Genomic DNA, 22,724 nt, shown 5'->3' on the forward strand with positions numbered 1-22,724 from the left:
CGTCTGCCTCTCCATCCCCCAACGTCTCCTCTTCTTCTCCCACCAACATCACCACACGACCTCCTCAACCCACTCTCGCTACAATTTTGGCTCGTTTTCTTGGAACCCGGTTTTGGAACTTCATTCCCACTGGCAGTCCTCATCAGAACAAATCTCGTCATTTCACTCATTCCATTCGTGCTTCGATAGCCCCCATCGCCCATCATGTGGCCCACCTGTCCTTCGGGACCAACGCCTCGACAGAGGCAGACGACAGTCATCATCAGTCTGATCGTCCTGGCTCTCCTCACAGCCTTTGCCGTTACCCAGGCAGTCCAGCCAATCCTGGAGGAAGACCACTCCAACCTCGTCGCCAAAAGCAATCCAGATCTTGAACGCAGACAATTCTTCGGCATCGACTCCCTTCCAGGTAGCATCTTTCGTCCACCTGCTCCAGCTCCCAATCAAGACCAGCCAGCCATCACCACTCCTCTTCCTGCAGCTCCTGCAGCTGGCAACAATCAACCAAAAGGCCCTCTCGGTGCTATTGGTGGCGTCGTCGACGGCGCTTTGAGCCATATCACAAGCCATGCTGGTGGGTTCATCGCAACCCTGACTTCTAGACGAGCAGGAGGCGCTGCCGCTCCCGCAGCTTCAACAGTCAACATTGGCGGTGTTGTTGACACCTTCATCGATGGAACACCAGTCCAGAGTCTGGTGAATGCAGCTGCCAGCGTCGGCGGCAGTGTAGCTTCAGTCGTGCCGTCAATTCTATCGGGCCTTACAGGAGCACCTAATCCTGCCGCATCCTCAGCTGTTGGTCAACTGCCGGTCCCCGTTCCTGGCGTGACCGAGGCTGCTGGCAATGGCAATCTTCCCACCATCATGGCCACGCTTACACAACCGGTTGGTGCCGCGACATCTCTCCTGAATAACCCACCTACCTCACTGCCATCGGCTGTCGCTGCTGTGACAGATTCTGGGAACATCCTGACTTCTATGGTCCCTGTCGGCAGCTCCGATCCCCTCACCAACCCCGTCATCCCGGATTTGAGCAGCAACTTGGGTGCGGCCACAGTCATCCTACCAGAGTCTTCGACACTTCCTACGGATCTCGGTGGGCTCAACGCACCACAGCTTCCCGACGACTCAACCGCCTTATCAAGTGTTTTAGCTTCCGTCTCTGAAGCTGTCAGCGAGGCCACCACTGCGATCCCAATTGTGGGAGATGCTCCAAGCCCGGTCACTACTCTGGGAGATGCAACAGAGTCTGAGCTGTGCACTGTCGTCAACATCGCCAAGGGTATTCCAACATTTCTTGCCGTCCCTTGCTCTGCTGTTCCTTCGAGGTCGTCAAGAGTTCCTGCGTCGGACGCGACGCCGGCAAGTGGAAGTGCTGTTGTTTCATCCACATCAGTCCCGTCTGCGCCGTCTGCCTCTCAGCCAGCGAATGGAAACACAGGCAGTGCTTCTCCGTCATCTCCAGCTGTCGGAGCTACCTCTCAAGGTCCTTCAATGACAGCAAGCGCTGCCGATGGACAACAGTCGTCCACTGCTCCATCTGCTGCTCCGTCTGCTGCCCCATCTGCTGCCCCGTCTTCTGGTGGTCAGCCATCACCCACCTCTCCGTCAGCTGGCAATGGCCAGTCTTCGCCGGCTTCTCCGTCCTCTGCCGGAGGTGGAATTCCTGCACCCACGGCATCAGCATCTCGCCCTGAGACTGCAAGCCCAAGCAACGGCCAACCTCAGAACACCGATCGAGGAGGTCAACCACCCGCACCATCGGGAAGTCCGGCGACACCGCCTGCACCTGGTAAGTTGTCATCACGCGGAGGTGACTAACAAAGCTAACATGATTTCCTAGCCAATTCTGCTTCTGCGAACCCTGGCCAGTCGGATGGAGCTGCTCCTGCGTCTACTTCGGCACCTGCAGCGAGCCCTTCAATCATCGCCACCCCCGAAACTTCGCCAGCCGCTTCACAAGCCCCTTCGCAAGCTCCTGCTGGGACGCCAGGTGGAGGCAATAACTCTGGAGCATCTCCAACAAGTCAATCCGGCGGCATCTTCTCTATTGAAGAACCAGAAGCCCCTGCACCATCGGGAAACGTTCCGCCATCCACCCCGGTCATCCCCATTTCCGACTGCCCTGCAGTGGTTCAATGTCCAGCATGCCCAGCGTCTCCCTCCAAGCCACCCTCTGGTTCTTGTCCCTGTCCGGGAAGGGGTTACTCATGCTCGGAATGCCTCGACGGCTGGTTCTGCCCCCCTCAGGAGACGCCAATGGTACCTGCTCCGTGCGGCATGGGCTGGCCTTGCTATCACTGCAAAGGCGGCTGGTACTGTGCCCCTTCAGATGCAAGCATAGGATCCGGAGGCGCCAACGGGCCGGCCAATGTAGTCATCACCACCGTGACTGCTTTCGTTCTTCCTGGTCCTACCGCAGCTCCCGGAGATGGTGGCAACGGTTCTGGCAACGGCTCCAACAATGGTAATGGCAACAGCAACGGAAATGGTGCTGGTGACGGTTCTGGCAACGGCTCCAACAATAGTAGCGGCAACGGAAATGGCAATGGGAATGGGAACGGTAACGGTTCTGGAAGCGGTGCCGGTAACGGCTCCAATGGTGATGGGGCTTCATCAACTCCCTGCTCCACGGCAAAAGATTCTCAGCAGACGGACAACTCTGGAAACGGAGATGGCAACAGTAGCCCAGCAAGCAACCCCAATGATGGCTCTGCCAACGGCAATGAAAGTCCCAATAATGGCGACCCAGGCAACGGGAAGCCTCCCGGCGACGGTTCCGGTAACGGCAATGGCGCTGCTTCGACACCCTGCTCTACGGCAAACGGAGGTCAGCCAACGGGCAATGGATCTGGGAATGGCGCAGGTACGGGCAACCCACCAGCCAAGGATCCCAACAATGGTTCTGGCAATGGCTCGGGTGACAAATATGGAGGCTCTGGTAAAGGAGATCCCGCTGCTACGCCCGCGAATGCTGGTCCTGCCAACGCCGCAACGACGCCGTGCACAACTTCCAATAGTGGCCAACCTACCGGCGGTGTTGGGGCGGGAGCACCTCCGAGTAGCGCATCTCCTACTGATCCCAACAACGATTCCGGCGCGGGTAATGGCTCAGGGAATGGCTCTGGCAACGGCTCGCCTGACACTTCTGGCAATGCTGCACCGGCCAACTCACCTGATGGAAATGGGCCGTCTCCTGCACAATCTCCTCCCAATCCCAACGCCAGCTCTGGAGGCAACGCTGGCAATGGTGGCTCTCCTGCAGATGGATCCGGCAACGACAAAGGAGACTCTGGCGACGGAAAACCTCTGTCTGATTACGGCGCCTCGCCGGCAAACCCTGCCAACGGTAACCCCAACAATGGAGCAGGCGCAGGTTCTGGTTCAGGAGCACCGACTGGCAATGGAACACCAACCAACACGGGTCCTGCTTCACCGGCATCAACTGGCAACGGAGGTGCGGGTGCGGGTGCTGGAGATCCCAACGCAGGTTCGGGCAACGCCGCTCCCAACGATGCTGCACCCAAAGCTGCCTCGGACTGCTCTGGTTGGAAGCTTCTTGGCTGTTTCAAGGATTCAAACATTCGAACACTCGACGGCGACCCATCAGACTACTTTGCTGGTAGCATGTCCAACGAGAAGTGCATTGAGCACTGCGCTTCCATGGGCTTCAAGCTTGCTGGTACAGAGTACGGAACGGAGTGCTGGTGTGGAAACATGTTCCAAATCGCAGAGCGTCTTCCGAGAGAGCAGTGCAACAAGCCTTGCGACGGTCTGTCTACAGACATTTGCGGAGGTGACTGGGCCGCCACTGTGTACAGTGCCGATGGTCAAGCGCTGAGCATGCCATCTGATGACGATGCTGGCGCCGGCTCCGGCGGCAATGGTTCTGGAGGCAATGGTGGCGCTGGCGACCCGAATTCCGGGAACCCTTCATCTCAACCTCAAGGCAACCCGCCCGCGGGGACTCCTGCGGGGACTCCTGCAAATACACCGGCACCCACGAGCACCCCCGCGCCTGCGAACAATCCCGCGCCTGCAGCCCCATCTCCTCTCCAGAGCCAACCAGCACCAGCTCCCGCAGGTAACCCACCAGCTGCAGTGACACCTCCACCAACGCCCACTCCCCCTGGATTATCACAGGCAGAGTTGGAGGCTCTTCTTCAGAGCATCATCAACTCCTTGCCAAAAGGAAGCCCGGATGGTGGATACGGCAGCGGTCTGGGAGCAAGGGACTCTGGGGCTGGTGGCAACAACACGCCCGCAGGTACTGACAACGGCTACGGTGATGGCGGTCTTCCCGATCTTGGACCGCTCATGGGGCCTGGCCCGGTCGTTCCTCCTGAGGGGCTCACTGGATATGGCTCCGCGAAGAAGAGCATGGCCAACCGGTACATGAAGCGCAGCAGGATCATAGGACGCCGTGCGGTCGCAGATCATGATGCTGACTGTAATGACGAGGTCGAGGGACACAACGGAGGCTGCGCTGGTGCGAAGGCCTAGAGTCTTATGTTATCAAGGCGTTACTGACATGTATGAATTATGGACATTGACGGGTGTTTTTGGCAAGAGAGCAGTACAGAGTTTATGGGATCAGGACGAAACATACCATACCTCTTGAGCTCAGATAATGTAATTGATTGTTGCTTCAGTTCTCATTCATTCGTCTGTGCCCTGTTGCCACTGTTCCATGATTACCAGCTCAGTGAGTGTTTGGCGAGACAATCGATGAAGACGTTCTATCATGGATGCTCGACCAACCTTAATCAACGTCAGCGCTGAACGTACTGTTCACCCATGTTCCCAGGTTGTCGCAAGTCAATACATTTCGCGAGTTGAAGTTCAAGGATGAGCGTAGGCATTTAGATCACAGCGATCTTTTGATTTGCGGGCTCTCAGGCTCTCCACCCTCGAAGTGAAAGCTTTGCAGAATCTTGACGTGCTTACCGCTGGTTTCGTGAACAATATGGTTTCTCTTGATTTTCCTGTCATTCAGATGCTTGAGTGCGTTTGCAACACCCAAAGGACGGGGCTGAATGACGGCAGGAGTAGCTTTTGATGGATGATGAGCGAGAAGCGTTGGGGGTAGCTGACATGCATCACCTGGATCATGTGAATTAGACCATGATCGTGCTTTTAAACAGCCCACCGACGAAACACACATACCGATCTCTGTCAGATTGAAGCGGCGGTTGGAAAGTCGATGATGCCTCTTATAGTGACAGTGGTAGATAGACAGCGGTTGGTACATCTTCGACTTCACCCTCTCGGGGTGGGTTAAGATTGCAGTGAAGAAATTGATTCCGAGCTTCGTCCGAGTCAAGTCCCAACCAACAACGCTGTCGATCTAACGGGGGGAAATCTGGCAGGGGTTGTCTTGGTTGCACCCAAAGGCTAGGCTGAAGATTAAGTGACCACTGAGGTGGGAGTTGATTGAGACAGACAGTGCGGTTGTCAGCCTGAACAAGGTACTGGACGTTATCCTCGCCTGCTTTGTGCCTAGATGAAGACTTGACAGAAACTGCTTGCTTGACAGAGGTTTTGTTCGTCTCATTAGAGAGAGCCTGCATGATTGACAGATTCCTTGAAACATGGAAGTTTACACATCACCAGCGAATAGTAGACTGATATTTTCAACATGCAGTCGCTAGGCGTGCCGCGAAGAAACTTCTGAGATCTCTTCCCATGTCAGTCTCTAGAGAGCCTGTAATCTGAGAAGCAATTCAGACCGACTGATGACGGGGCCTGGTGGCTCCCTGGCAAGTTGTTCAAATAAGTTTTGCGTTGAGGCCTTTGGTGGACATTTGAAATTAAACGCCTGTCGTTGCGTTTTCAGAGTATCAAGTCTTTTTCCCTTCCACTCCTCTGGATCCCACGACAGCGGTGATGGAATGTCCAAGTTCTCAGCTTTGAGGAGCGGCTTGGTTGATCTAGCCACGAGGGCCGGGCGCGCGATTCGGGCCTCGGGCCCGGAGCCAGCTTCCGTCTTACATCAGCTACCCGACTTCATTCCCTTGGGGTGGACTAAAGTTGCAGTGAAGGAAGGCTGGGCGGGCAGACGCATAATGAAGAACCACAAGGGAAGGCGGACTGCTTCATCCCCTTAGAGTCGGTCGAAATTGCAGTGAAGTTATTGAGATGAATGTTTGCTGCAGTCTAAACCACTAACAGGGATGACGACCCGTCACATGCTCGCTTACTCAACCTCAAGAAAAAGCATATGAGCGTGGTAGTAGTATATAAAGTCTATAAATTTTGTACTTGGTCTCCATGTCGTAAACTGCTTACTACCAATAGTCCCGCCAGGAGTCGAAGCGGAGGAGTACTTAGACAGTAACTAGAAGCCACGCGACCAGACTGACACCAACCTAGCCTGATTATATAGTAAGTTGCTTCCAATACAATTCTATCATGAACCGAGCTGGGAAGTATGAGCGACACAAGAATATTGTCTAGATCATTCACTTTCAACTCAGGAACCATTCAGTGTCTTGATGCTGACCTACGAAACGGACTTTTTTCCTCATCATTGTCAGCCCGGCGATGGAGAACGCTTAGAGCCAATGTCTTCCTGTCCTAGAAGCAATTGTTCTCAGGTAATAGCATTGTGATTCTCAGGTCATGTTATCACCTTAGCATACTCATTACTATAAGTTGCAGCATCTCGTCGCTGAGCCTCATCAAAGCAACCAGTTCTTGAACAGTTGACCAGAATACCCACAGAAGGAACCAGATGGCTGAATGCTGGCCTCTTTCGAAGAGATAGATAAACCGGACAATCTTTCAGTCTGTCCTCACTATGATGTACGCAAGCACTTTGAAGATCTATGTCTTTTGCATTAGTTTGTGAGAGGAAAATGCTCCGTCACCTCTCAAAGTCGAGGTCCGGGAGAGGCACTTGCCTCGACGTGTTGACTCATGAACACACCCACTGTGGCAGTGCTTGACATTACTTATGTCGAGCAGTCACTGTTTCTGTTGGTTGGGCCACTGATAGGAGACCCAGATTCTTGATTCTTGAATGGCTGAGACCCATGTAACCTTAGCCGCTGAACCCATGCAGCAGGAGAGGAGCGGCCCGCAGCGCCCGCCGCGACTGTGCCGCTGGGCGATGGCAGGGCAGAATCACGTCTCTGTCCTGGGGAAAGAGGAGACCTGTCGAACATTTCATTGCAGATTTTGTGGCATGACGCCTCTCACCCTTCATTTCTGCCTCCGATCCTCAAGACTCGAGTGCTGCGTCTTGGGGGTTCGCGAGCGAGTTCTCACAGCATATTCCCGCGAATCTCAAGTTGTATTCCCTTAATGTTCTAACAGACCTGCGGACGAATCATGGAGATAGCAGCAAGTGGGTTTGCCTTTGTCCAAGTTGGTGTGGGCGCCGGCAAGACAATCGTCCAAGCCATCCAGGTGTGGGAGCAAGTCAAACAGCTCCCACAAGAATTCCAATCACGCATCAAAAAGTTGGAACTATTCAAGCAGATAATCAGTCAGATCGAAGACGAGTTCGCGCGCCACCCCAACCTGCGCGCGCGCCCGAAGGCCCAGCAGTGCCTCGAGCACGTCCGCGATGCCGAGGCAGCGCTCCTTGCGCACGTTGAGAAGATGAGCGCCTTAGTCCAGCAGCCGAAAAGTAAGCTGAAGCGCCATATCAACTCGTTCAAGATCATCTCCCTCAAGAAGGAGGAGTTGGCGGCGCTCGAAAGCGAGCTTGCCTGGGCGATGGAGTTGATGCAGCTGGCGATTTCCATGTTTCACCTGTAAGCTTCGTGGTCTTCTGTGACGGCGCATCTGCTGATATGAGTGCGCAGGGTTAAAGCTGAGCTGTCCGAAGAGATAATTGTCAGCCAAACATCGAATCGCGTCAGAGAGTATAGCATTGCTTGTCAAGAGGATGTGATACAGAAGACGGCGCAGGCTGTGGTCCAGATGATGAGAGCTGAGTCGTTGCCTATGATAGACGCAATGTCCTCTGGCACTATAGTTTCTCAGAAGGACGATTCCGGTCAAATGGAGGAGGGGCGAAAAAGTCGTCATTGGCCGTCATATTTCGAAACCACCTTATTTGGAAGATATGCATTCCGCCGCTCACGAAACGACGAGGGATGGATCGCGTCCCTACAAATCCCCTGGTCTCAACGCGTCACAGAATTGCGCTGGACAGGATGGCAGTATCGCTTCCACTCTTACAACATCCGACCGAAGACCGCGCCTGTCTTTAAAGCTGCCGAGAAAGGGGACATCCGAGAGTTGACAAAACTCTTCAGAACGGGACAGGCCTCGCCCTTCGACAGGAACGAGGCGGGCCGCTCATTACTATACGTGCGTACTAAAAGGAAATGTACTCGACGGGGTTGAAAGCTAACGCGTACCCAGCTCGCCGCTAAAGAGGAGAGGCTGGAGGTCTGCGAAATGCTCATCAGAAAAGGTGTGCCTGCCGATGATGAGCGCGAGAAGCACGGCTAGTAAGTTGTCCAACCAGTGAATGTTCTAATCCTGGAGCCAGCAATCCGATAGACGCCATAGTCGTCTCCCGTCAGAACTTCACCGGATCAGATGACGAAAACCATGCATCCCTTGTCGCTCTATTCGAGTCGGCCGCATATACTTCAGACACTCTCACAGTTGAGCGCCTCTTCAACTTCGTGGCCGAGTTTTCCCAAAGCGACGACTTCCTCCGCGTGTACCAGTCCCAGTTCCTGCGGAACTACCAACGTCTCCCGATAAGAGACCGCGCAGAAGCCGTCCGCCTCGGCTCGTTTCTCGTCCGCGACGCGACGACGTACAGACGCTTGCTCGACCCCGCCACCAAGGCCGTTACGCCCGCGGACACACGCGAGTCTGTGAATGAGAAGCTCTCGCTGGTCCACTCTGCCGCGATAGCTTTGGGCAAGAGACTCGCGGACGAGCTCCAGTACGACCCGAAGGCTTTCCGCGCGCGGTCGTACACGGATTCCTGGAGCGACGTCGTGATCGAGACGGTCGAGTCTGCGGATGGCAAAGACTTGCACAGCGTGGAGACGGTTGTGCCTTGGGACTGGTTCCGCGTGCCTGTCTGGAGAGGAACACCTCTGATGTCCCTACTGGGCGGCGCTCTATGTCGCCTGGCGCCCGAGATCCCGATTTCGAAGTGGGACAGCGTTTTCCAGCGTGTTCTTGGACAGTGGCTGCAGGATTTACAAGAAGCGGGCGTGGACTTGTCAGAGTATGGGAAGGGCGAAGTGACGGCTCAGAAGTTGTGCCCAGAGGTCAAAGGCGCCTTCGACAGCGACGCGATTAACGCTTCCCGAATCACAGTACGCAATGAGCTGCAAGAGCCAAGCAAAGAGTCGTGGATGAACGCTGTCGACGCGGAGTTCGACCAGAGCGACAGGTACTGGATGCCCATTCGCATCATCGCTCTAGACTACGGCCCTCGCGTCAAAGATTGGAGAGTTCGATGGTTGGTAGAGTGGGAGGCTTTTGCGGGGGAGTTCTGGAGGACTGTGGAGGCGCCGAGAGTTATCATGCCTGGCAGTTGGATTGATTGAAGCCATTCGATTCTTTCACTCACTCACACATTATCTCTGGCCCAACAAAGGTTTTCCCACATCCTCTGAGTTGACGGTTACAACCCTGGACATTTAAGCGCTGCGGAGGGGCTTCGTCGGCGCTAAAACCGGGCCATCTCGGGGCAGGCCGGGCGGCTTTACCGGCCCCACTGGGGACCCCCGCCATAGGTGGGCAGGAACCCCCCCCCCGCGCATTCGTCATAGCCCGCCCTGATATGCATGCTTCAAGCTCCCGCAGTGCGGGGCAAGGGGTAGATCAGGTCACCCAGCTGTCTGCTACTTCCCAAGCTCTAGCTGTCTACCAGCTGTACCTTTTAGCAAGCAACATTTCGTGGGTTTCTACGACCAATCTCTCAAGCGCAGAGGTCTACTCTACCAAACTTCCATTCAACACGCAAACATGGCTTCCGGCAGCACACGTCGGCCCGGAAAACAGGGCGAATGGTACACCGGCGACCCGACCAGGCTGTCCAAGCAGCTCGACGGGTTCTTGTCCGACGTCCCGGACCAGATTGACGGCGACGGCTTGCCTGTGCCCGGCGCCAGGGTCATCATCGCGCCGTAAGTCTCTTCCTTTCCCATGCCAACTGTTTCATCAAAACTGCCAGACGATTAACCCCCGTCTCGCCAGTCACGCGGGCTACTCCTACTCCGGCCCGACGGCAGCCTGGGCCTACAAGGCCCTCGACCTCTCCAAAGCCAAGCGCGTCTTCCTCCTCGGGCCCTCCCACACCTACTACCTCCGCGGGGTCGCCGTCACGACGTACAAGAACTACGGCACGCCCTGGGGCACGCTGCGCGTCGACGAGGCCGTCACCGCCGAGATCCGCGCCCGGGACGGCGTCGCCGACATGCCGGTCCGCAACGACGACAAGGAGCACTCGCTCGAGATGCACCTGCCCTACCTCTTCAAACGCCTCCAGCAGACCTTTGGCGCGGAGGAGAACTTCCCCACCCTGGTCCCGATCCTCGTCGGCGACAACAACAAATCTGAAGAGAAGGAGGTCGGCAAGTGGCTCGCACCGTACCTCAAGGACCCCGAGAACGCGTTCATTGTGAGCTCGGACTTTTGTCATTGGGGCAGCCACTTTGACTACACGGTGTACTCGCCCGACGGCACGGTGGAGGGCATGCAGCGGCTGCGCGGGTACAGCGCGCCGGCGGGCCCGCCGATCCACGAGACGATCAAGATGGTGGACGACCTCGCGATCGAGGCGATCAAGACGGGGAAGCACAGCAACTTCTACGACAACTTGAAGCAGACGAAGAACACGGTCTGCGGGCGGCACCCGATCGGGGTGACGATGGCCGCGCTGGAGGAGCTCGGCGAGGGGCACCCGGTGTTCAGGTTTGTGCAGTACCAGCGGAGCAGCATGGTGACGGAGCCGAGCGACTCGAGCGTGAGTTACGTCTCGGCGTACGCTGTGGTATGAGGGATGGGGATTATCGCGAGAAGGCTTGCTGAGTAATGAGGAGTTTTCTGGTTATGGTGTTCAATAAGCTGGGGACGGGATGGTTCAGGTGTGTGTGGCATGAAGGAGTTTTTTTGAGGTGGCTTAGACACGGGTTTCAAACCGACGATATGGCAGGGAGAGCATGACACGCAGAGGAGTTGAAGAGACAAGCTTTTTGTCACTGTGTAATGCGATGGTGGGGTTTGTGCACCTATGCAGCATCTAGTTCTTTCAGAACAGACAAGAGAGATTGAGAACGTTTCTCCAGACGCATGTTGAATCGTTCATATATCTTCTCATGTTTGACAACTCGAGCTCGCCAGAGCTTTTCAGCTGAATTCGTGAGCGCAAACCAGTTCTGAGAGCACGATAGCGTCAGACCACCGAAGCAGCATCAGCTTCTAATGCCACAGACATACTTCACAACTTGGTAGGCACGTGGACCAACAATCCCACGACCAAAACCACTGACGACATTTCATCCCAAAGTCACTGCAGAAGTCGAAGACACCACAACCGTCGCACACGGCCCAAAAGAGACGAAGACCAGATCTGGGGGTGGTATAAGTAAAACGGCCGCCGCCCGGCTCGCATGAACGCGACGGCGCCGCTCGGGTCTGATCTTGTTCAAGCCGATATTCCGTACTATGCAACCGGGGGAGGGGGAAGGGCCGTTGGCTGTCCCGTTCGGGATGACGAAGCAGCTCAGATCTTTACACGGTGTGGGAGGGGAGGTCCTGGTGGGAGAATACTGCACAGCCCTATGGAACCCGTCGTTGCCTTTCCTCCCTGCGCTAAGGGATGGAGGGGGGATGTGGTGTAGTCAGCAGCGGTCTTGGGCAATTGGCAGGGCTACGCATTGCGGGCTTTGTCTAAGTCTTTCTCGGGATACTTTGTGGAAAAGTGACAAGCAATGGAATGCGTGATCAAAAGCTTCACAGAGGAAGTTGAGGGGGTGCGATGGCAGACTTGCTTCCCCCGCCTCGGAGATACTGGCGTACCCCGCGCGTCGTGGCGATGCCAACGCCGACAGCGAACAAGATTTCTTCTTTTTTTCTTTTCCCTTTTCTGAGAAGAATGCTCAGCATTGACTTTGGCGCAACAAGTGTCCAGATGGGATATTCCCAGTCTCTCGGAGGGGGCGCAATTCAGAGTTCTTCGGGCCAAGGATCTGGACCGCCGCTTGTGGGCGGACTGCAGCGGACTCAGTGGTGCTTCTCCCAAGGGAGCACCTAGTAGGAAGTGCTTCGTCCCGGCGGAAGGCGCAGGTGTGAGGCGGGATTGGTAGCCGGCCGGTCGATGTAAATGGGACGGTGTGGAAGGCTGTGTCCGTTGGGTGGGAAAAACTTCCGTAGGACTTTGTATTGATGTCCTTGGCGAGCTGAGCTTGATAACCCGCGCCTCTTCGTGCGGCTGTGGATTTGATGGGAAGCTCCATAGTAAGCAAAGCTGTTAGGCACCTGCGTTTGCATGTACGGATACACCCCCGGAATGGCGGGGGTCAAGTTCATCGGCGCCGGGGCTGAGAACTAACTGGTCGGGTGGGCTCTAGCCGTTCGCGGGCAAGTTCGAACCCGCCAGCCTGCTGACGATGGGGACCGATGGGCTTACAGCTTGCAGCAGGCCGAGTCTAAAAGTAGGCGAAGGAAGGTGAGCGGCCGGGGGTGTTTTCTGTGGTGTTCCTGACGTCGGGGTTTCTTCTTGGGAGCTTCTGGCTACATCATCATTGCTTCCCGGGCGGAAGAAGCATTGGATACCGGATGATGGGGAAACCCCAGAGTTTCCCGCACCTTTTTTCGGAGAAGCTGATGGGCCAGCTTGGCTTGAACTCTTGGGTGAGGCTAAGCTCAGCCGTACAGACCAGACACATGTCCACGGAGACGGACGGAACTTTGGGAGGGCGCTGGAGGGGTGAGGTGAAGCGAAGGGGGGAGACAACACATGCAGATGGCAAGCCTCTTTTTTTCTCGTGTAGCCTTAGCTCTTTTGGTGGTTTTCCGAGACCGTAAGCTGGAGAGCGGGGTGTGATGGGAGGTGTAGGAAGCATGCTGCAGTCTGCTGCAGCACCGTGGCCGGAAGGATTCTCTTGACTGGATTGTGTTAATTTGGGTTGGTCTTTTTGTTCCGTTCTGGCCCAGCCTGATTTTTCCTTTTCCTTCTTTGGGGGGAGGAGGAGGAGCTGTAGATGAGATGGTGTGTGTGGATGGTTTAAGAGGCGGCGTTCCCGTTTTCTGGATTGCTGACGGGGTCTTCTTGGTTTTTATTCCTTTTCCCAATTTTTCCCTCCAAGTGTTTCTCCATCTTCCAGTCTCCAGCTTGAGCATCACCATTACCCCCGGTTTCTTGGTGTTGCTTGTTTTCTGGGGCCCGCCCATCGCTCGAAACACATTGTCACCACCACCATTCGACTGTCACTGGAAAAGAAAGAAAGGTCCAATCAATCGATTGGAAAAGCAAAAAAAAAGTCAACGTCTCAGAGATAGGTGAAGGTGGTTGATTCGACTCGCTCACAACGACCGTCGTGGGCATTGATCGACCCGACCCGTCCACACACACACCACACCGAAGGCATTGAAGCCAGGCATCACCACTGCGGGCCAACACGAACACGCAGTGCACCCACCATCCGCACGCCAGCAGCGCAGGAAACAAAAAGGAATCCAGCGAAACGAACCAGTGCTGTCGGGAATTTTCATTGGACACCAATCTGCGTGCGTGGGTTTCAACGGCACCCTCAGCAGCGACCTTTCGTTGGCCGGTAAAAAAAAGACGCTGCGACGCAGAAAGCGGCCAGACGGGACGCGATTCGATTCGCTCACGACTTGGGCCGTCGACGACATCCCTGCAGCAGCAGGCTCAAAGTTGCCTCCTCCCCCCATTGCCCATTGATACTTTGCCGGCGCAGTGTCGTCACGAGACCGCTCGAAGCCGCAAGTTCAGCAACCTTTGGCAGGCTGTGTGCATTGGTTCAATCAGCACCTCAGCAGCGTGCAGCGTTAGCCTTCTGGAGTCTCTGGGTTTTGAACGCTTGGCACGAACGGTCAGTCAGCGAGCAATACAGCCAGCCAGAAAAGCAAGCAGCTTAGGCATAACGGAGCACCAAAAGCCAAAAGTCGCTCAGGCCTCACCTCATTCTTTCACAGAAAAAAAGGAGGGGGAAATTCAGTCAGCAACCGTCGCCCGACGTCACCAATAATCGCCTTTTTGGAGTGTTGGCGCATTAACTGATCGGGCCCTCGTCCTCGCATCTCCCGCGCGGCGCCTCAAGTTTATTCGCCTCGGGCGTGTTACACCACACCCGAAAAAGAGCAGCGAGTTGGGTACCAGCCTCGAAGTAGGGGAGTCCAAGCTTCAGGGTCCATTCATCGCCCCGCCCGTCGACCAATCAGAGGCGTTGCAAGTGCCCTGAGTCGAGACACCACCCACTGGGAGTCTGGGACCGTCCTCGCTCTTGGGAGGAGTTCCTGCACGCCGCACGCAGCTCGCAGCTCGCAGCTCGCAGCACGCATCCGCGCCCCTTTCCCTTGCGTGTGTTGCATTACCCCTGTCACTGTCACCACTTTGGACCTTAGTAGGTGCCAAGTATCTCGAACCATCAAAAGGTACTCGACCACGAGCAACAACAAGTACCGTACATACATACAACATACAATAGATTACAGACTACAGCATACTGCAGCAAGTAGTCTTACTCACGACGACGGCCATCAGTCAGAAAAGGACGACGACGAAATACGAACAAAAATAAACCAGCCCTCTGCAACGGCTGCCTCTCATAATCAACACGGACCCTCCATCATCTCTCGCTACCTAAACGGCGATCATTCCGCAGCCAGGGCCCCCCCTTCCCAGCTGCTCACAGACAATTCGAAGTTCTGCTACAAAGAAGCGCCTCAAGCCACACCTCCCGCGCACCAGCACTGAACCCAGCAGCAAGAGCAGCAGCAGCAGTCAATCAATCCAACGTGGAATCTAATCCAAAGGTGGCCCGGCCCATTCGCACCTCCTCGCCTCGTCTCGCTTCGTCCCCTGAACAATCCACCCAGACAGAGAGAAAGAGAGCCACCCCCGGCCCAGCGTCGCTTTCCCTGTCTCCTGGTTCCTCTCTTTTTTATCCACATCCACCACCAAAAAGAGACACCAAGACCTTTTCTCGTCTTCTCATCGCTGTCGCTGCCGTTACGCTGTCACTCTTGGACACTGCAACATTCCATCTGTCGACAAAATCCGTCTCATCTCCCTCCTTGGAAACAGCCCATTCTGCCCGTACTCAATTGCTTCTACCACCTCATCGATACACTGCCTGCCTGCTTTGCCTACCTACGTACCAAAGAAATAAAACAAAAAGACAAAAAGGCATTGATCGATCCAGCTTCTCTCCTTTACGTCGCGCGACCGACGACACCTCGACTGCGAGAAATCAATCCTCTTTGAAAAATCGCCCCGTCGTCGCGCAAGGAAGAAGCCTACGCGCTTCGCAGAAGCAGCCATGAGTGTCAGTGTTTCACCCCAACCCTCGCACTTCCGGCGTTTCGACCGCCGCCCTGTTCCTGTTCTCTCCCAGTCCCTTTGCACCCATTGCACCCACTGCCCTGCCCTACCGACGTTGCATTGCGTCGTGCCTTTCTCTGCCATTGGCCTGACTCTCTGTGTGTCGCGCTGTGTCAAACCCCCCAGAGCCACAAGGCACATGTTCTGGCCTTTCTTCCCCCCTTCTCGAAGTCGAATGTCCTCCACCCGGTCGCTCCCTTTTCCGCTATCGCAACCCAACCCAAACCCCCCAAGCACAATCATTTTGACTTTGGATCGATCACCAACCTTTTTCTGCACATCATTCATTCTTGCTTCAGCCTGGTTGCGTTGCATTTGTATGGTGTTGCTTGCTTTTTTACCACTCTACCGCCTTTCTCTCGACCTCACCTCCCTACCTCTCCTAATCCAGTCCTCCTCCACCGGTGTCCGAAGCCGAAACTAACATCATGGCACAGTACGGGTATGTTTCTCTGTCTTCAGGAGCCGACGGCGCCCACGACGACGAATACGACCTCTCCCGCGGTAGACTAACAGACTCAACTAATGACAGATACGGTGGTCGTCAAAACCCCTTTGACCAGCGCGATGACTCCCCTTCAGGAGGCGGAGGCTACGGCGCCCCCATGAGAGGCCCTCCCCAGCAGTCTTTCGGCTCAGGGCCGTCTCCCTACGGAGGATCCAGGTATAACAATGGGCCACAAATGGGTAGGGACCAATACGGTATGCTCCAAGACCGCGACGGTCGTCCTCGCTCGCATCGCTCACACGCGCCCTTCGCAGGAACGAACGTCGAAATGGAATCCCTCGCCCAAAACGCCGGTGGCTTCGGCCAGTCCTCCGACCCTAACGCGATCCTGAACGAGTGCCGATCCATCGACCAAGGCATCGACCAGATCGAGCAGAACCTCAACCAGCTCCGCATGCTGCAAGAGCGCACACTCACCGACGCAGACACCTCCGCGAACTCCGCCACCGCCCGCCAGCTCGACGCCCTCTCCTCCGAGACGATGACCCAGTACCGCTCCCTCACAGACCGCGTCCGCCAGGTCAAGTCCACCCCCGAAGGCCAGACGCCCAAGAACTCGCCGCAGGTCGGCCGCGTCGACCGCCGCCTGAAGGGCGCCATCCAGCAGTACCAGCAGGTCGAGTCCCAGTTCCGCAAGCGCACCCAGGACCAGATGGCCCGTCAGTACCGCATTGTGCGCCCCGACGCCGACGAGCGCGAGGTCCGTGAGGCTGTGGAGGATGCCGGCGCCGGTGCCCAGATTTTCCAGCAGGCCGTCATGCAGTCCGGTCGCCAACAGCAGGCCAATGCCGTGCTGTCCGCCGTCCAGGACCGCCAGGCTGCCCTGCAGAAGATTGAGCAGCAGATGGTCGAGCTGGCTCAGCTCTTCCAGGACATGGATGTCCTCGTCGTCCAGCAGGAGGCCGCCGTTACGCAGATCGAGCAGAAGGGCGAGGAGGTTGTCGAGAACCTCGACAAGGGTAACCAGGAGATTGGCGTGGCCGTCAACACCGCGCGCAAGACCCGCAAGAAGAAGTGGTGGTGCCTTGGTATCTGCGGTAAGTGCTCCAGCGAGGCTGTGTTCCGATTTGCCACTAACTCAGCCCAGTCCTCATCATCGCCATTATCGCCGCTGTCGTCGCCATCTACTTCGCCGTCATCAAGCCCGGCCAGACCGCTGCCGCCCCCGCCGCTGGCAAGCGTTCACTCGAGCTCGGCTCCCTCCCCGCCTTCTCCAACAGCGTACCCGTCGACGTCAGCTCCGTCCACCCGCAAAAGATCAGCCGTATCATGCGCCGAATCGTCACACCGGGCGCCACGTGGAGCCCCGACGCCGTACAAGACGCCGCTGTCGTCGCCCGCGTTGGTGGAAAGTGGGACATGCCCGCCGTCCGCAACTAGACGTCACACCCTACCTCTCCGACACTGTACAAAATATACCTCCATACCACCTTTAACCGGCCGCCCCGCGGGGCCGCCATGTCTCCTTGTCCCGTATAACCCGTCCCTCCGACTTGACGTCTGGATCGATTTCTCATAACCGTTTACCACCATAAGAGTTACTCGCCTTTTTATAGACGGACTGGATCAAAGGGAAGGCAAAAACTTCTTTTTTACTTCTGCAGCAGTACACACACATACGTCTCTCTTCCGGTTTGGGTGGAATAACAAAAACCAAGGAAAGGGAAGAGAGCAGATGATGATTGGGGGAAAGGATCCCGGGAAACCCAGGCCTTGGGGATTTTGATATTTTCCCTGTGTGAGGAAGCAAAAACAAAAGAAGGATTATTTCGTATAGGGTGTTTCTTTGTATACCCACCCGTAACCAGACTTTCTTTTACTGTTTGCCGTGTTGGACTTTTTCTTGCTGTCTGTGAAAGTGCGCTGCGTCTTTTGGATTCAACATGTCCCCCTTCTATGAATGAGAGGGGGCGTGGTAGTTGTTTTTGGCGCGAAAATTCTTCGTTTTGTTGCATTCTGGGCGTCGGCATGTTGAGTAAATATAGTCTGGTTCCGAATTGACATTATTAATATGATTGAAGAGTCTTGCCCTCATGTGATGTATTGTGTGTGAGGTGTTAAACTGGAGAGGTCTGGTTTTGTCGCGTGTGCAGGCGGACGGTGGCAATGAGAGGCACAGCAAGAGGGATTGCGCCTGTGAAGCGAGGCCTTTGTGATGGCCCTCAAAGTAGCCATCGTAAGGTACTGGGGTTAGTTTTGGAGTCTCTGGGGTAGATGGCTTCTTTATAAAGGACGCGGAGTTCCAGAATGTTGGTTCTCTAACAATACACCTCCCTGAGCCAGTCTGGGCAATGGGCGGCCTGTAACCATGGCAAAAGGCCCTTTGTCGTGTTTTAGCGCAGTGAATGAATGGACCGATGGTTGGGGAGAACAGGTGAGTTAGGTGAGGTGTTGGGATTGTGATGGGGTCTTTGGCGTCCGTCACGCGGGGTTGGAGGTTTGCGGTTATGTGGATGAATATGTGCGGGGAGTGTGGTTTTGAGAGGTGGGATTTAGCTGAGGTAACAGCGGTGGATTCACAGCATTAACGGTGAGGTGTAAACAATGCAAAAGTACTATCGCATTCGTGGCGCGCCTTAGAAAAGAAAAAGCTCTTGCTGTTGAGGATGATGTTCTTTTACGTTGACCATTAAGCATGCTTAAGGCTGGTGTGAATCTATTTAAGGGGATCTTGATGAGGTTTGAAATTGTGTGACCGCGCAATGGCCAACAGGGGTCGCGGTCAGATGGCCTTCTTGGGAGTTCTCGGTGACGAAATGTAGGAGAAGTCTGGATGGGAGTCTCTCTGGTCTCTTGCGTGTGGGTATTGTTGGGTGGTTGGGTGCTTTGAGGACTGGTGTGTCTTTTGTCCCGCGCGATGGTCATTTCTGATAGCTTATTCACTGGGATTATTCTTTGAGTCAGAGGAGAAGAGATTGTATTTCATGGAACTTGGTGGAAGCTGAGCGCTCCAGATTCAGAGGTCCAGATTCAGGGGCGGGATGAGTCCGATGTCCAGCGCACCCCCCCGCAACTTCTTGGGGATCTAGCATGGAGTTCTGCCAGAAGACACAGAGCCAGTGGTTGCTGTATAGGTATTCTGCCTCAAAATCAAGCATGTGCGCTCGACCTTGACGGGGTTCAATCGCCAGCAGCTGCAGAGACAGGACCCACGGTTACATGCTCTTAATAACTAAATCGTCAGCTTTCCTATTGCTGTTTGTTTATACGACGGCAGTCTGGCCCCTTTTCAACTTGGATTGAATCTGACGACGGCATAATGTGAGGTTGGACGCTTGTGTGTCTGCTGGTCTTCTAGAGTTAGAAGCTATCTAGTGATGCTCATCGTCTGACTCACTATGTCAAACAAGATGATTCGTCTTCCACCCCGAGATCTATAGTAGCACTTTCTCTTTACTTGCAAGTTTTCTCAGCGATTCCAATCTGGGAAGATATCATTGCATTAGTTGTTATGTAGGTTATATGAGCATTCTGGTTTGGTTGATTATGAACTTACTTGTCGTAGCACCCGACCCATATCAGAGCCATCCTATGCTAACCATCCCTCCCAGTACGCACTGCTACTACTGTCCCCCTCCCAACGCCTCTTTGTGTTCCCTGATGCTCATCTCAGGGGGTTCAGTAGGCCGTGCAGGAGTGTCTAGGGGTTTGTTCGCCTACTAAACGCATAACTTTGCATGCGGTGCTGGTCACAAGATTGAGTTGAGCAGGGGCGCGATCTACATGATCATACTGACGGGGCGATTGCTTGCCATGTCGGCTTTAGCTGGATGGACTACACAGGCTAGATTCAGTTCAGAATGCAGCTTTTGTTATCTATTTGTTCTTGCGATAGCAAGATGCCTCAGTTTGTAACGGCTATCTCAGTAGCAACGTGCGAGTAGTCAAAATGCCCCCGGAGGCATATGTGATTATACCCACTCGAACAAGAGAGAAAACTTCCTAGCAAGGAGGTCTGATTTTGCGGTATTCAGACCAAACAATCCAGCGTCCCATCTCTTCGTCATCCCATGGGACAAGGCGCTCTTCTCCAACCTTCTCAGGAGATTCAAAATCGTCCTTCCAACCCCCTGGAATGTTCAAAACCGGATCTTCAGCCATGTGCCAAAAGTCCCCGGCATATTCCAGGCCATAGACAGACCACCATACCTTCCACTGCTCAGGTAACGCCCCGTACGTGATCCCAACAACTCTGAAATAGTTATACCGATGACCCACCTGCTGAAACCCCCGTGGGATTCTTCCCTCTCGAATACGAAATTGGGAGCATCTTTCTCTGTGGCCATACTCCGAAAGGTTGACCCCATTGGTGTATAATATGTTTGTTTACCCAAGACCTTATAGCTGACTGCAAGATGCAGTCAAAATCCTGAGGAGAATGTGAATGAAAGTGTGTCATTATGATCCCGAGCATCTTGACAAGCGATGTCTCCTTCACAAGTGTCATTGACATCTCTGACAAATCTCCCGGTTTGAATTTTGCAATTTCACCAAGAACGTGATGATAACTGTCTTCCGTTGTGAGATGGGGTAGTTCGCCGTTTGATTCCAAAATCTCCCAGCCTACTCCGGACCCAACCAGATGCGAAAGAGCGAGGGTCTCTTCTGACATGATCCAGCAAGAATTGATCAACTCAGTGCTGACAGATCCAACTTCTGGCAGTAAGCACAAGACATCTCCGAAAGTACAGTACCTCGCCGTCAACACTTTCCAGCAATGCCACAGCCTAGATAGAAGCGGTGCTGAGGGCAATTGAGGACTCATGATCTTTTGAATGTCGCGATACTGCTCGAAGCTTCTATCAAATATTATCAGGCTCCATATTTTATCATCTTCTTCAGCGATGTCTGGCGTGTAGTCCATAAGAATCCTTAACATTTGGGCATTACGTTCGAGTATCTCGGAATCCCAGGGACCAAACAGCAGCCGTTCCAGTGGAGTCCTTGAAATTCCGTCAGCCTATCAAGATTCATAGTTGCAGGGGTTGGGATCTTGTGTCACTCACCTGACGTTGTAAGTTACTGAAATCTTGCTATTCGGTGTCGCTGACCATTCACCGAAGGATCCAGGGTATAGACCTGCGCGCAAAAGCCATCGTGATATCTCGACAGCGCCCCATGTTACGGCACACTTGCAAGTGGTTTTCGGTGAGCAAAACTATCAAACAAGAAGATCTGGTTCTTAAAGGGGATAGAAAGCCTTCCGGTATACTTACAACTAGTAGATTCAGGCCGTTTTGTTTATGAACATACGGCGTCAACTTTGCTTCCCGAAGACACCTTTGCAAGGCGATAACATCGTCGTTCCACACAGCGTTTATAACGCTATCTGGGATTCTGTTTACCACCGCGTAAGATGACAAGTTTAGCTGCCAACCTGACACACTCTGCTGAGCCATCACAGAGTACACAGTGTTTCCGAGCCAATTCGGGGTGCGGATGAAAATGTGACAGGTTTGATAGCCGAAACCAAACCGAAGTCTGCCGAGGAGGGTAGTGCCTTTGGAGATTGCCGTGAAGTCTGGCTTGGAATGTTTTGTAAGATATGACTTGCTAAGCCTAAGAGACTCATAAGTGTCGTCTCCTGAGGTCGAGAGATTATCCGATTGAGTTCCGACCGTGTCGGACGCCTGCAGGGGCGGGAGAAGTCGTTGGGCGTTTATAGAAGCACACGTCTTGCTAAACAAGTGTCAAAAGTCAGCGTCGGCGGAGTAACGATTATTAGCAAGGGTCTTACAAGATGTAACGGCTCTCAGCCATTCTGTAAAGTCGCAGAGCATTATCGAGTTTCCGCTCCATCGCTATCAGACTCTCCTTGTGAAGGACAACTCTAGCGGCTGCGAACCTTCGCCTATGTTGTCGTTTGTCCTCAAGACTACGATTATGCGCATCTAGAGTCATTTGTAAATCTTCCATCGCGGCGCGAGCTCTGCCCATGGCCTTCTGCATGATTGCGTCACTCCATGCCGGGGTCGGCAGCGGGTTGTTGGCAGCGTGGGTCTCGTCATCGCGGAGAATTTCATCGAGATATTGGAGCTCTTCCGCCTTCTCCAGAAGAGCGGCTGGCACGTCTTTGACTTCGTCCCAGAGACATTTGAGCTTGAAGGTCAGGGTGACAGCTTTGCCTGCCAGGTCGATCACGGCAATCACACTGGCCGCAGTACCGAGAGCTTCTGCCATGGCGATGGTAGGGTCCTTGTAAAGTTGATGTGCGATTGAGGGTGATGCGATTCGAGTGGGATGAAGAGGGAGAAATCGCCCAACTTGATCGATGTTACGGGTCGTACGGGTATGCCCACAGCCTGATCTGTCACACCTCCATGCCGGGCAGGGCTGCATGTCAGCAGGCGCAGTATTGGCTTAGGACCATCGCCCCCATGGTCATCTGGTACTCATGCATATGCAAGGAGACTGCGCCGAAAAACAGCTGCGGAAACCATGGATGTCGACTTCGGGGGAAGGAATCTTCTGTAACAGGCTTTCCGCGATTGTATGACCGCTCAGCTGGAGCGGGACAAGTTGCCTGGCCATCTGTGGAATACGCCTGGCTTACGAAGAAGTCGCTTACTGGATAGCTTTTCGCGAATCACCTCCCAGAATTGCAGAACTTCGTGGAACTCTTCCCCTTGCGTCGCAGTTCAGCATCTGACGGCCTAGCAT

At 54.5% G+C, this 22,724-nt stretch overlaps 5 protein-coding genes across 5 annotated transcripts; 4 read left to right on the forward strand and 1 right to left on the reverse strand.

The window, feature by feature from the left end:
- Window positions 1–204: 204 nt before the first annotated feature.
- oxt (Xylosyltransferase oxt) lies at window positions 205–4,503 on the forward strand (the record flags this gene model as incomplete). Its single annotated transcript, XM_032030957.1, has 2 exons — window positions 205–1,792; window positions 1,844–4,503. 2 exons carry the CDS (start codon window positions 205–207, stop codon window positions 4,501–4,503), a joined length of 4,248 nt encoding a protein of 1,415 aa, XP_031889763.1.
- A 2,829-nt stretch (window positions 4,504–7,332) lies between these two features.
- On the forward strand, window positions 7,333–9,530 carry CGGC5_v012137 (uncharacterized protein; the record flags this gene model as incomplete). The annotated part of the gene is made up of 4 exons (XM_032030958.1): window positions 7,333–7,760; window positions 7,812–8,322; window positions 8,377–8,465; window positions 8,507–9,530. The coding sequence occupies 4 exons, from the start codon at window positions 7,333–7,335 to the stop codon at window positions 9,528–9,530; spliced, it is 2,052 nt and encodes a 683-aa protein (XP_031889764.1).
- A 421-nt stretch (window positions 9,531–9,951) lies between these two features.
- CGGC5_v012138 (MEMO1 family protein) lies at window positions 9,952–10,984 on the forward strand (the record flags this gene model as incomplete). Its single annotated transcript, XM_032030959.1, has 2 exons — window positions 9,952–10,112; window positions 10,183–10,984. The coding sequence occupies 2 exons, from the start codon at window positions 9,952–9,954 to the stop codon at window positions 10,982–10,984; spliced, it is 963 nt and encodes a 320-aa protein (XP_031889760.1).
- A 4,510-nt stretch (window positions 10,985–15,494) lies between these two features.
- On the forward strand, window positions 15,495–17,444 carry SSO2 (Protein transport protein SSO2; the record flags this gene model as incomplete). Its single annotated transcript, XM_032030960.2, has 5 exons — window positions 15,495–15,500; window positions 15,994–15,998; window positions 16,089–16,243; window positions 16,319–17,101; window positions 17,152–17,444. The coding sequence occupies 5 exons, from the start codon at window positions 15,495–15,497 to the stop codon at window positions 17,442–17,444; spliced, it is 1,242 nt and encodes a 413-aa protein (XP_031889761.2).
- Window positions 17,445–20,006: 2,562 nt separating this feature from the next.
- CGGC5_v012140 (uncharacterized protein) lies at window positions 20,007–22,244 on the reverse strand (the record flags this gene model as incomplete). The annotated part of the gene is made up of 5 exons (XM_066152649.1): window positions 20,007–20,256; window positions 20,759–21,007; window positions 21,071–21,195; window positions 21,281–21,743; window positions 21,802–22,244. 5 exons carry the CDS (start codon window positions 22,242–22,244, stop codon window positions 20,007–20,009), a joined length of 1,530 nt encoding a protein of 509 aa, XP_066008069.1.
- Between the last annotated feature and the right edge of the window lie 480 nt (window positions 22,245–22,724).

Source organism: Colletotrichum fructicola (genome assembly GCF_000319635.2).
Source record: "Colletotrichum fructicola Nara gc5 chromosome Unknown KSG_Nara_v1_contig07, whole genome shotgun sequence".
NCBI lineage: Eukaryota > Fungi > Ascomycota > Sordariomycetes > Glomerellales > Glomerellaceae > Colletotrichum > Colletotrichum fructicola.